Source organism: Saccostrea echinata, unplaced genomic scaffold (assembly GCF_033153115.1).
Source record: "Saccostrea echinata isolate AGI-Se365-2 ecotype Australia unplaced genomic scaffold, CSIRO_AGI_Sech_v1 ptg000007l, whole genome shotgun sequence".
Lineage (NCBI taxonomy): Eukaryota > Metazoa > Mollusca > Bivalvia > Ostreida > Ostreidae > Saccostrea > Saccostrea echinata.
This window is the reverse complement of record NW_026889756.1, coordinates 755,078-768,574: the sequence shown is the minus strand read 5'-3', so window position 1 is coordinate 768,574 and position 13,497 is coordinate 755,078. Positions and strand designations below refer to the sequence as shown.

The 13,497-nt window shown below is 31.0% G+C and overlaps 1 protein-coding gene across 3 annotated transcripts; it reads right to left on the bottom strand.

Moving 5' to 3' along the window:
- Window positions 1-1,116: 1,116 nt before the first annotated feature.
- Window positions 1,117-12,976, bottom strand: LOC133180706 (secretin receptor-like). 3 transcript variants are annotated; one of them, XM_061315175.1, is made up of 14 exons: window positions 12,480-12,976; window positions 11,808-11,913; window positions 11,218-11,328; window positions 9,099-9,226; window positions 8,802-8,896; window positions 7,699-7,852; window positions 5,857-6,013; window positions 5,129-5,189; window positions 4,491-4,563; window positions 4,151-4,236; window positions 3,525-3,663; window positions 3,210-3,251; window positions 2,248-2,317; window positions 1,800-1,944 (listed from the first exon to the last, which is right to left on the bottom strand). In XM_061315175.1, exons 1-14 carry the CDS (start codon window positions 12,564-12,566, stop codon window positions 1,898-1,900), a joined length of 1,356 nt encoding a protein of 451 aa, XP_061171159.1. In that variant the 5' UTR covers window positions 12,567-12,976; the 3' UTR covers window positions 1,800-1,897. The 3 variants fall into 3 exon arrangements, with proteins under 3 accessions (XP_061171158.1, XP_061171159.1, XP_061171160.1); XM_061315174.1 differs by lacking the exon at window positions 2,248-2,317 and having other exon boundaries at window positions 1,117-1,944; window positions 12,480-12,974; XM_061315176.1 differs by lacking the exons at window positions 2,248-2,317; window positions 3,525-3,663.
- Between the last annotated feature and the right edge of the window lie 521 nt (window positions 12,977-13,497).

Genomic DNA, 13,497 nt, shown 5'->3' with positions numbered 1-13,497 from the left:
GTCCGTCCGTCTGTCTAGCTGTTTGTCCGTTAAAACTTTAACCTTCCTAATACCTTTTTTGATCGGTGGAGCTATGGCTTTCATATTTCACATGTGTATTCCTTGTGACAAGATCTTTCCTTTGGTACCTTCATTTTTGACCTTGACCTTGGAGTTTTACCAACTTTTGCAATATTTTATGAGACTTTAACATTGACCCTTACTTTTGTACAGTTGGTGCTTGGACTTTCAAACTTCACGTGTATTTCTTCGGACAAGACCTTCCTTTGGATACCAACAACTTTGACCCTTTGACTTTGGAGTTTGACCTACTTAAAAAAAAACTTTAACCTTGGCCATAACTTTTGAACAGTTGGTGCTAGGGCTTTCATACTTTACATGTATATTCCTTTTGACAAGACCTTCCTTTGGATACCAACAATTTTGGCATTGACCTTGACTTTGGAGTTTGACCTACTTTTTAAAATGTTTAACCTTGGTCATAACATTCAAACGTTTGGTTCAAGGGCTTTCACATTTCGTGAACTGTGTTTCATTATAGACAAGACCTTCCCCAGGGAAACATTTGACATTGACCTTGACGTTTTAATTACTTTAAAAAAATTTAACCTTCGCCGTAACTTTTCAACGGTTGGTGCTAGGGCTTTCATATTTCACAGGTATATTTCTCTAAACAAGACCTTTCTTTGGGTACCAACATTTTTGATCTCTTGACCTGGAGTTTGACTTGAATTTGAGAAAATTAACCTTCGCCATAAGCTGCCAAACAGGGGCATCAGTGTTTCACAAACACATCTTGTTTTTTTTTTCTTTTCTTTTACTTGTGCGCTTTTTATGATTTGTTTCCGAAACAGCTATATTTTTGCGACTTTAGTTCGTGCAAACAAAAAAGTATATAAATAAATAAAATAAAAAAAAAAAATAAGAAGGGGAAGAGGAAGGAAATGAAAAATTACTTTTACGTTAGAATAGTTCTTATTCATTTCATGCTGATTTCTTCAATTTATGCTATGGACTGCTTTATCGTTTGGTAATATTTATAGACCTGACTCCATAACCCTGCTCATATCCAATAAATCGGCTGAAGTAATGTGTAAGTATAACAAATTTTAATGATAAAATTAAAATTTTTAATATTTTTTCTTTCAAAATTCAAATGTCTTTGCTAACATAGATACCTCTCTGACTGAAGAAATGATATCAGTTAACTAATTAAACTACTTTACGAAATATGATACATCAAATTCTACATTTCTCGTGTGCAAGTGTGTAAAATAATAATATTGGTCACTGGGGTTTACTGGGGTTGAAATTTGTAATCAAGTGATACAAACAAAAATGAGGTTTTCCTATGTGAAATCTAAGTTTCCAAGGTTAGGAAAGTGCATACCATGAGTCTACCATATCTACTAAAATCTACTCATATTCCTGCATTACGCAAGAAAGCTTTATTGCAATATTTATTGAATTTTTACAATATTTTTTTTTTGTCATTTGAGACTTTTAAATTCTGAAAAAAAAAAAAAAAACATTCCACAGAAAAAAAAGAAGTTATAAAGAGGAAAATCCAAAATCTTAAAAATTCAATCTTAACTATCTTTGTTTGAAAAATTAAAAAAAATATATATATATAATAAGATAGCCAGTCCCGTTTCGTATTCTGAGTTAAGTGCTATACAGTAATTTATCGTCCTCCTCTTTTGCATCTTTTTCAGGAAATTTGAAATCCTTGTCATATTTTTCACCCTCGTTTATCAGATTTTGGTCCTGTAAAACATTTCTTCCTTTGATTGTGTATGTGTCTTTTGCTAATATGACAGGTGACAAGCTTTTCTTCCTCACAAGAACACCTATTGACAAAGTTTTATTGGATTGTAAGGAAGCATTGCTTAATCGACTATCGGCCCACTTCCGATTCCATTCCTTGCGTATTTCCTGCTGAACCTAAGAAAAAGTAAATAAATAATTTAAAGTAATTGATAAAGAGGACTTTTGAGCTTGATTACTGTTCGTTATCTCCATATTTGATGTAGCAGAAAGATATAAAAGACATATATTGCGCAATAAATCCTAAAGATAGTGATAATTTTTTGTGTTCAGTAAATACTTTTTTTTTAAAAAAAATTATTTTCAGTTTCATTCCAGTTATAATTATATTTTAAATCAAAATAAGACTTTTGAAATAATACGAAAAACAAATCAATTGATCAAAAAAAAAAACAAAACAAAACAAAACAAAACATATACCATGTATGAAATCTTCATTAAATTTTAAAGGGCAAGGTTCTCTTAGGGCTTTTTTTGGCCCTGTGAATTTCTGAAAAATCAAATCTGCTTAGTTTTAGTTGAAAATGCAATAAATATCACTTGGACACTTGGTGACTGCATATCAATTGAAAATGACGTAATTTTCTCACTAGTCAATATATTATGACGTCACAAAATGGACCATTTTTCCCATATCATTTCTTCAAAAATGGCCAAAAGATGATGAAGGTTTAAATATTTCATCCAAAATGTGCAATTATAAAATAAAAGAACTGCATCTGAAGATTATAAAACATATTTTATTTTCTGGATCGAGGGGTGTGCTCATATTTTAAATCTTAGGTACTCAAATACACCTTTTTTTCTGCAAAATTCAAGAACATTGCAATTTCACACGGTCCGTTTTCCAATATCTGGACTCTTAGAGGATACTTTTTGCCAGGAAATGAAAGCACTTAGTATCTACTTTATATTTAATTATGTTGAAAATGGACATCGGTTGTTAGTCAGTTAAATGGTATATCTCCGGGGTCATTTTATGCTTAAAGTGAACCTAGCTCGTTGCTGGGTCGTTTTCTACTTGTATTTTAAATCAAAGAATTAAAAATGATGTTCAAGATCTGTATTATCAGAAACACTGTGTTCACAAGGGAGATTGCAATGAAGAAAATAAGAAAATAACTCATTTAAGGATAAAGTCTAGTTTTTTTTTCAAACTACGCGTAATCTAAATATAATATTTGACATGATTTTTGTGTGCATAAAAAGATGAATCAGATATTGTAAGAGAGGCAGTCTTTGAACAAAAGGCATTAAGGAAAGACTTTTCAGCGTTTCATGAGTTTTGGTTATTAATCCTCTAAAAATGGTTAATATGACGAAACAGACTAATATAATTATGAAAGATTATTCAATATTCAAACAAGTATAAGATTACTTACTTCTCCATTAAGAAAGCAGAAAAGTAGTGCAACAAGGAACCCCTGCGATAAAAAATTAATTCTATAATGGTAATGTTTCATGTATATAAATCAGATAGCTACCTGATTTAAGATTGCACCACTTTCTTACATACAACTAGACAATCTCTCTACTGGAATCAAAACACTCTGGATATCTATCTGAAATGAGTTGAATCCACTCTTTACAAACCACAAGACAACTACACCACTTTTTCCCATACATACGTGATACCTACTTCATATACATACAACCAAAAAAATTCCACATTCGAGTCATATACCCTGAATTCTTACCTGAAATGAATTAACTCCACTCTCAACATACAACCACACAAGTTCCACACTTGGGTCCATGCATTCTGGCATGACAACAGATATCATATAGTACACACCAAACAGAGGTATAAGAACCAGTGTGGAGCGTGCCAGTTTTCTATACAAACAAGAAACAATTGAAGATGTAATTTATTTGTGGAAAAATACCTCAGTATATAATCATATATTTATAATTTTAATTCTGATTACTGTAGAACTGAATAAAGCATTCTACGTCCGAAATCTTGCAACAACTTGAAAAGAGAATTAAAGGGAAAAACATATCGCAGGAATTTAACAGCTCAGATTTTTTTACGCATGGTTCATACCAAATAAAATCTGCATCGTTCTATTACATTCTTATAGTAGAATGAACTATAATTTGAATACATGTTTAATCACAGAAACAAAAACAAACCTTGAATTTTATATTTTGAGTTTTGATATTTATCAAATGATATTTATCAATATTTTTTTTTCTGATTCAATCTTGTTGGTGAGACAATGATCTGAATGCCTGGTAGAATAACCTACAAATGTTACATGTAACGATTGAATAACATACAAATGTTACCTGTAACGAAAGAATAACCTACAAATGTTACCTGTAACGATTGCCATCATTCACATGAGTTGCTCTCAGCTTCGTGAAAATTACTCGTATAATGTTGATGAAGAACATAAAATTAATCTGCAATAAATACTTTTTTTTGAATATCAATATGTTAAGATTTGTCGAGACATTAAACATAAATATAATGCAAAGATTTTGCTTTAAAAGCATCTTATTCTTCCATGAATTTGATCAAACAACTGGCATGAAGAACTCCAACTCTTCTGAATATTTTTGTAAAAAAATAAAAAAAAAATAAAAAAAAAAAAAAGAAAAAAGATGTGTTGAAATCAAACTTTCAACATTCCTAAATAATAAGAATCAAACTTTACCACAATGGTGGCTACAATGGGTCCCCTTATTAACCAAACAAACTTGTTCTCGGCTGTGTGAGTGCTCCAGCACCTGCAAAGATCATATATTAGTCAATATAGTGCAAAAGTAATAAAATTGCAATTGTGTATTTAAAAAAAAATGTATTGCAAATATTTCAAAAAGGAACCCAGGTCTATAATGACACTCCCTTGTTCATTTTTGGAGAGCTCTAACTTCTTTTCTTCCCAAGTGGATTGTTTTTAATCGTACATTTTTTTATGTTTTTGTACATACAAACACTATCAATTATCATAGTTCTTACTAAGTTACAAATGATAAATGAACTTGTGTTGAAAAACGTAATGGTAGTATTTGTCGTTATTTGTGAATCATGCAATCTTCAATGTTAGTTATTAACACAGATTTTATATTTTGTATCACGGGACCATCGTTAAGTGTAATAATAGAATACATAACTTCCTGAAGCCTATGAAAAGATTCCATATATGAAAGCAACATACCTTCTTCAACTTCAACAAATTATTTTATAAACTTTTAAACAATGAAGATAACATATTGACATTAGGAAACAAAGGGGTTCTTTTTCTGTTAGGAATTTGAAGTAAAATGTATGAAGCGTTAAAAATGCTCTTACATTGTATCCTCTAGAAATCTTCTGACCAGTATCCAAGGTATCACAAAAATTACTGGTAACACTTCAAAAAATAATGAATTAATTAAAAGGTTTCATGAATGGAAAGCTAAAAGCACATGGAGGCGTCATTAACTGTATGTTAACACGTTATGACAAAATGTCTTTAGTAATTCTATGGAAATGTCAGGAAGTTTTGAAGCTATTTCTTATACTCATAAATTGCTTATTCCCCGTAAAGAATTAATTCATGTGTTCTAACCAGATAACTCGACAGAACTTGCTGCTAATGAAATACGAGGTCAAAATGAGATTTGTTTAAATGATTTATGATGCTCAGGGAGAATATAAAACTGCCAAGGAATTTGTATTCAACTGATATTACCAAAACATTGCTAACGTTATGGCCTTAATCTTTTACGAAATTCACATCTGAGATAAAAAAAAAATCGTGGCCTTGCTAATTTCGCAATAAGAGTGGGCTTTATTACAAATTATGTAATTTATAATGACTTTAAACATCCAACAGTGAAATCGGTAACATCACGGAGTCTGTTATTTGATTTCCGCATTTATTTGAGCTATTGTCCATGTAAGGACATTGAAAAGTGCCCTTCTTTCTTTAAATCTGATTTCCGCAGTGAATTGTTGGCCTTCTATTTTATTAGTTTTATACTGTACTTATAATTAATTAAATGACAACAAAATTGCGGAAAACAAACAATACTTACGCCATCCTGCAAGTATGTACAGATAAAATCTTTTGCTTTTTTTGAAAGTGGACAGAAAGATGAGAATGTTGAGATATAATCCTTCTATGAAGATCCACATGTAGTTGGCCAAGATGATGTAGTTGAAGAATGTGAACACCAGTTTACAGTACCAGTTCTACTGAATACATGAGGACGTTAGCAAGATCATGAAAAATGGAAAATCGAATTTCTCTTCTTAAAACAATTTTTAAAATATTAAGTGTTCAGAATGAATGGCAGATATGATAAATTTAGGTTCTGGAAATGTTTAGAATGTTTAAACAAGAAAAACACCTATATTTAAGTAAATATAATTAAAAATCTATGCCTTTTTAAAGGAAATTTGAACTTGGCTTAAAATTAAAGAGTTGAAAAAAGGTATACAGAGGAGACTGCACTGAAGTGTGATCTGATGAAATAATACTACCAAATTAATTAGCAATGGATACTCTTTATTATGCCCCCGTAATAAAAGATTCGGGGGCATATAGTTTTTGCCCTGTCCGTCCGTCTGTCTATCCACAAAAACTTTAATATTGCCCATAACTGTTGATCGTTTGGAGCTATGGCTTTCAAATTTCACATGTGTATTCCGTGTGACAAGACCTTCCTTCGGGTGCCAACATATTTGATCTCTTGACCTTGGAGATTGACCCACTTTTGCCAAAAAATTACCCAACTTTAACCTTGGCAATCACTATTGAACAGTTGGTGCTAGGGCTCTTATTTTTCACATGCGTACGTATTCATTTTGTTCATGGGTGTAAATATTTTTGACCTTTTGACCTTGATCCCTTTTTAAAAAAACTTTAATCTTCGCCATTACTTTTGAACAGTTGGTGCTAGGGCATTTGTATTTTGCATGTGTATTTCTTATGACAAGATCTTCACCTGCATATCAATAATTCTGACCCTTTGACTTGGAGTTTGACCCACTTTAGAAAATATTAACCTTAACCATAACCTCTGAATGGTCTGTCCTTGGGCTTTCATATTTACCAGGTATATCCATTGACACACGTCCTTTCTTTGGATAACAACATTTTTGATCTCTTGACCTTGATGTTGGAGTTTGAATTGCATTTGAGAAACTTAAACCTTCGCCATAAGCTGCCATACGGGGGTATCAGTGTGTCATGATCACAAGCACATCTTCTTGATATTTATGCAGATTGTGCATTTTTTTTTTTTTTTTTTTTTTTTTTGAAAGGGAGATTCTTAGATCTTCTCAACGGATTTTTCTATATTATGCTATTATTGTGTTGCTTTATCATTAGATCCCTAATTATAAATCTGTGAACAAATAAAAATTCTTAGACGTTTACCATGCTTACATACGATTGGTATTAAATACATGCCTTTTATTATGATAGACATATTTAATACAAATTGTTAGGATTTTGTTTTAATACTTAATTTAATTATAGAATATTCCCTCTACCTGATCAATATACAGGGCACGCGGCAGGTGTGACCGGTTGACAAGGGTGCCTTAAATTCTCCATCTAGGCACCTTTATCCTACCTCTGGAATTTCAGTTGGTCCTTGTTTTATGACCTGTTCACAGATTTGTATTGTTTGTAGATTTTTTGAGATCGATCACTGTTCGTTATATTCACCTTTTTCTTTTCATTGTTCAGAAAATGTGTATCAAAAGTATCAGGAAAAGCTTTCATCATTCTATTTTTATATATTTTGTTCCTGTTATATACTAGTAGTAGTGATGGTTTCGAAATATTGAAATAAATCAATATGGAAAAAAAAAATCAGAATTCAATGACTTTACAGCTGTATAACATTTGTTATAGATCAATAATTCACCGATCCTTGTGGAGTGAGAGTCGCCTTGTTGTTTATTACGGATGAACGTCCTTTCGGTGTATGGAACACATCCTTAACGAGACAAATTATGGATCGCAGAATAAACGAAACGAATAAGTTGATATGAATCAGGTTTCTTTGGCAATGCAATCTCCTGAAAGTAACATTATAATCAACTTCTTAACACTTACCACATACAACATAGAGCAATATATAAAAATTAGTAATGAAATCCTGTTGGTGATTATTAACGTCTCCTTCTTTGATTGAAGGAATCAGTCTATTATCGAGTTGGTGGGAAATATTTCTTATTTTTAATTTCTCTCTAAATCCGTAAGGAAGAAATATTAAACTGCTGATCTCTTTATGAATTGTCATACTTATGCATTTTATTAAGAATATTGATTAATATAATCCATCTTCTCTTGTTTCCTTCTCATGCCTCATGGCATTATTATATATCTCCATATACACGTATATTCTATGAGTAGGTATGAAAAACAAGGTGTTAATATAAATTAGGCCATTCCAAGTTTTTCTATGTTTAGCGTCCGCGTGATTTTTGACACCCCATATAAGAAAAAAACATACAAAATCAGGAGTCCTGAAATCAAATGTTATGATTGAAATCACTGAATTATGTCAATTTCTCTAGAAATATTTGTCTACAATATGTCATATTAGAATATTGTAAGCAACAAATACCTTGAATAGTTTTTTTTTCTACAATAAAAGTAGATTAATGAAATCAAATCCTTTGAATGGCTGTATTTTTATTACTTTAAAGTCTGTGTTTTATTTTTTGGTTTGTGTGTTTTTTGCAAATAGGTAGGTAGGTTTTTGATAGATTGGTGGACGCTAAACAAAACACAAGAAAAAACTAGGAATGGCCTTACTAGGAAAAGTTCAAAAGGATAGTTCCATTTTACCCTTATTTTTTTACTGGAGAATATCATGTAACGTTAACAAGTAAATTATATTGATAAACACTCACTTTGTAATCGAAGAAAATATAACTGTTCAATTGTGAACAGTACATAATTGTATATTTCATGAACAAACACAAATTAAATATTAAAAACAGAAAGAACATTAATGCTCACCTGAATCCTATCAAAAAAGCAACAGCGACAAGAAGACATACCAGAGACACGCTATACCCTACGAATGAGATCGTGTCTATCACCGGAAGATGTCGCTGTATTAACAAAAAATATATAAAAAAGAAAGAATCATAATAAAACTTTTAAAATGATAACATTTTTATAGATTCAGTCATTGTTGCTACTACGTATTGATCGATAAAGAACAGAATCTTAGGCTTGCTTTAAGAGTAAAAACTAAAAAAAAAAGGTTTAATAGCATAGTCATTTATCTTGTAACAACATGAATGTGAGTACCATTAGAGTACCGTTAGTACCACGTGGATCTTCCTTAATCTGACAGTTTGTAAAGTCCGTCCATGTCTGGTTGTAGTCGGGGTGTACGTACCATTGTCCATTAGGTAAACACTCCCGTTTTGCCTTAGCTGAAGGGGAAAAAATGAAATATTATATACTATGTATTCCTTTTCCGAGAGTTCTAGACCAAAGGTTTATACTTGCAGTTTTTAACAACTTTGTCTTTTCATTTGCTTATCTTTAGTCTTATAGTTTTTAATAAATTCCTTTCTTTGTATGTTTCGTTATGAAATTGATTTTACAATAACTAACTATAGTTAAATAATATTTGGATAACGTCATTGATCTATGCATATCTTATTTTAGATCTTCAATTCAACAATTAGATGTAACGTTTTATTTATTAACAATATCCATTTTCATTCCCACGTTGATTCGGTATATCCAACTGACCACGAAATAGAAAACACCACAGAGACTGATAGTACTATTTCATATTTGAATAAGACATATATATAATAAATTAACAAATAAACTTTTTTATATGACTGCAACTTCTCTATCGTCAACTTCCTCTATCTATTTACATGTAGTAATGAGCCATATCACTTGCATATGGAGTTGATGTATCCCAGCTGATTCAACAGGCAAGAACATGTGCAAAAATTAGGCAGCCTTTTGACAAATCAGTTGATGATACAAGGATATAAAAAATCTCAATTTAAAGTCAGTTGAATGCTGACTGACGTCTGCCATACAAATTGACAATTTTTCTCACTAATTGTTAGGCCACTATTTTCACACTGAATTGTCTACGAATTTTTCTGTTTATCCGATCATGACAAGGGTGTGAACGGTCTACAGGGGATGTTGAAATAAATAAATATGCACTTTCTTCTTGGTAAAACGGATAATTTTTGTAGTAAGTGGTATTTCTAGACTACACATACGAAACTTATGTTTTCCACAAGTCTCCTGCAAGTATGCAGCAAAAAATTATTCGCAGGGAAAAACTTTCATGTTTGCAGATCATTGCCAAAACATAACAGCAATTGCTTCAAGCTTAAGCTTGCAACGAATTGGAAAGAACTCAACAGGTTCGCAGGAATACTGAATGTAATATACATATGCAAATCTGTTGTTCGAAACAATGTTGAATGAGGTTCGGAAGAAAATAGTACATAAATGGAATCCGCCAGTGAAATGCAGAATGTCCTCAGGTCAACACAATCCGCCATTTTGATTTTTTTGAATGAATTGTAGATATGTGAGTGATGTAAAAGAGAAATGTACATGTACTATTTTGAATGTGAACAAGTCTAGTTCTTCCCTGCAAGTACGTACATGTATTTTGTTATACAGAGCAACTGAAGATCATTAGATTTGGACTTTTTTTATGTTTAAAACTTGGAACATTGCTCTTTTTAAATATGTCAAATAAACTGATACAGATCTTAGCCATTTATACGTTTTAATTTATAGTGAATTCTTACATTTTTACGTTTCTTTGATGCATGACAGGTTCCTAATCAATTATATTAAATGTCAATACAGGGATTTTTTTTCACATTAATAGGTAATGGTTTTAATACAGTCATAAGCTGAAGATTAAACATTTTCTGTTTCATTTTCCCCCATTACCACTATGTCTGCCATCACTACTAGTGATTTTTTTTTTGTTTTCATATATTTTAGTAAAACTTATTTCTATGTTACATTGGACTACATAACATGTTTTGAGAGTGTTTAGTGCAGTAACAATGTACAGATAGTTTTACAAAAATAAGCAAAATGGAGAAGAAAAGGTCCATGGAATGTCTATTAACAATGAAATGATTAAAGATCTCGAGTTGGAGGAAACTCGGTAACTAAATTACAAAGTTTTGGAACCTATGCCTTAATATGAAAAATGTGTGAACATTGTCTGGAAGCGTATAGATTGTGATATTACTCTTTATACCCTTCCAGACAATATTCTCATATTCTTGGATTGTGATATTACACTTCAAGAACTTCCATCGTGTCACATGCTACATTCAAACATGTGAAATGCGTCATCTATCTAATGTGCAATATTTCTACATTCATTTCAAAAGTGTTCTAAACTAATTTTATTTACCTCTTGTGTCAAAGTTGTTAATGTAGTTTGGACAGTTCTGTTCTGCCGTAGTTCCCGCCCTTGTGTCAGGCCAGCAGACGACATTATCAAACGTCTGATTGCAGTAAAGACCTTAATTCAAAGAAACACTATTTTAAAAGGAAATTATTTTGGAATGCAATGAGGAAAAGCAGTTTGTAATACTGGTCGTGTATGATAAAGATAAAGCAAATGTTTTATTAAGGACGGATTATACAACCTTTTTTTAATCTAAAAATAATAACTTGTCATGTTCATATAAATAAAATGAATAACTTAACCGCATAGAATTTCATTTTTCGTTCAAGGTGTCACAATAATGTTTTATTAAGTGATAAAAAGTTATATAGTTTTATAAGAGTGATTGCAGAAAGATAGGTTTTTGCTGAACATCATAAGAAGTCTACAATTTCTAAAAATATTTTTTCTGATTTTGATATTTGCATCATTAACAATCAAAAAAGTCCTAATATATGTACCAATTTTATTTTTCTTGCTTTTTTGTCATCTGCCCTTTAATTTCAGGAAGTGGAAATATTTTGAAATGCACAAGGCAAAGCGTGCCTTTTTACCTGATTTTGATTGATTCATGTTGAAAATTTCCAGGAGACATGTTTCCTTTGCTTTCAGTAGAAGCCTCTGTTGCTTTTCCAAACTTAATGTCACAATGTACACCCTCTGAGATTAAATATAAAATTGTATTTGAAATTTCGTTACATTTCTTTCTTTGGATGTTCGTATTTTTGATTGTTTCTAGTTGTTTATCTTGTTACTTTGTCCCTTCAATGAAAACGCGTTATTTTTAGTTAGATCGAAAGGCTTTGGAAAAAAAGAATCGAAATAGCGGTTTGTACTACTAAGATTAATTGTTTCTTTAATCAAAACTATCTGAAAGAAATAAAACAGCAATCATTGACAGTTTCCCTTTTTGTTTATCTATATTATTGATTACAACAAATATTTCTCATATCAACATTCTGACGCCAATCCCGTCCATTAATAATCAACGAAATAAAATACACTTTGACGTAACTAAAAAAATAATCTTACACTTTTTGGTGTAAGATGTATAAAACCCTGTTTTAACATCAGTATATATAGACATAATGATATAAGAAGAAACATATCAGATGAATTTTAATCTAAACCCCCCACCCCCACCTCCCACAAACACACACACACACACACACACAAAAACATTAAAAATTAAAAAAAAAATAAGGAAATATATAAGGGGAACTTACCGGATCTTGATAACATCCTCTACCAGAAACTGTGTGCAATAATAAAAGGATAGTCCATAAAGCGACGTGACAGAATAAGACGTCCATTTTTGACCATCTGAAGTCAGTATGTCCTCTTTAAAATCATTATCACCGAAATTATCCTACTGGTAAATTCTGGAGGAAATACCGATGTCTCTGTCCTCTTATTTGTGTGTCTTAAACCATTTATATACCATGTATACGCCGGATGGGCTTAATTCCTTAGTAGAGACCTAATAATAAGCCATAATAAATTATCGAACTGCGGAGTCAAGAAATCCTTATATAATTAAATAATTATAATCACATGCGGTTCTATCTCAATGTCATTCGGATAATTCCCTATCTTAAACACGCACGATACAATGACATAATCCGATTTCAATTACACTATCTGAAATATTTGTTTGGCTATCAATACATTTTTGTTTCAGGTCTATCTACATGACAAATGGTTGTAAGCATATTTTAAATGCCAAATCCTTATTGTAGCATCGATCAAACCGGAAATAAAACATCTACTTACCTATTTTTTTTATACAGTTAGCGCCTGTCAGCATCATCTACATTAATTTACCAGCACAGTGTAAATTGATTAATTAGAAACATTTGTCGGCATGCAGATAATTTATTCCTTGCATCAACGTAGATGTAAAATGCATTGAAAGTTATCTGTAATATCAAGAGTTTTAATTTTCATTTATACGTGTTTCAATTTTTTTCACTTTTGACAATTCCTTATTTTTACCGGGTTGTCCAAGTTTTAGTAAGTGGCGTTGAGGTTGTCCGTGTTAATTTGTGATGGTAATTGATTTAATCCTTAGTCACTTGTTTATATCTATAGGAGCCACTAAAAATGTGAAAGTTTCATCTGCATTATATATATATATATATATATATATATATATATATATATATATATATATATATATATATATATATATATATATATATATATATATATATATATATATATATATATATATATATATATATA

Excerpts from the sequence above, each read along its gene's own strand:
- LOC133180706 (XM_061315174.1), bottom strand. The coding sequence starts at position 12,566 with ATGGACGTCTTATTCTGTCACGTCGCTTTATGGACTATCCTTTTATTA. Across the intron at positions 7,853-8,801 it reads GCTTTTTTGATAGGATTCAG|GAGATTGCATTGCCAAAGAA; the intron begins GTGAGCATTAAT and ends TGTTACTTTCAG. Across the intron at positions 3,664-4,150 it reads AATGATGGCAATCGTTACAG|AAAACTGGCACGCTCCACAC; the intron begins GTAACATTTGTA and ends TTGTTTGTATAG.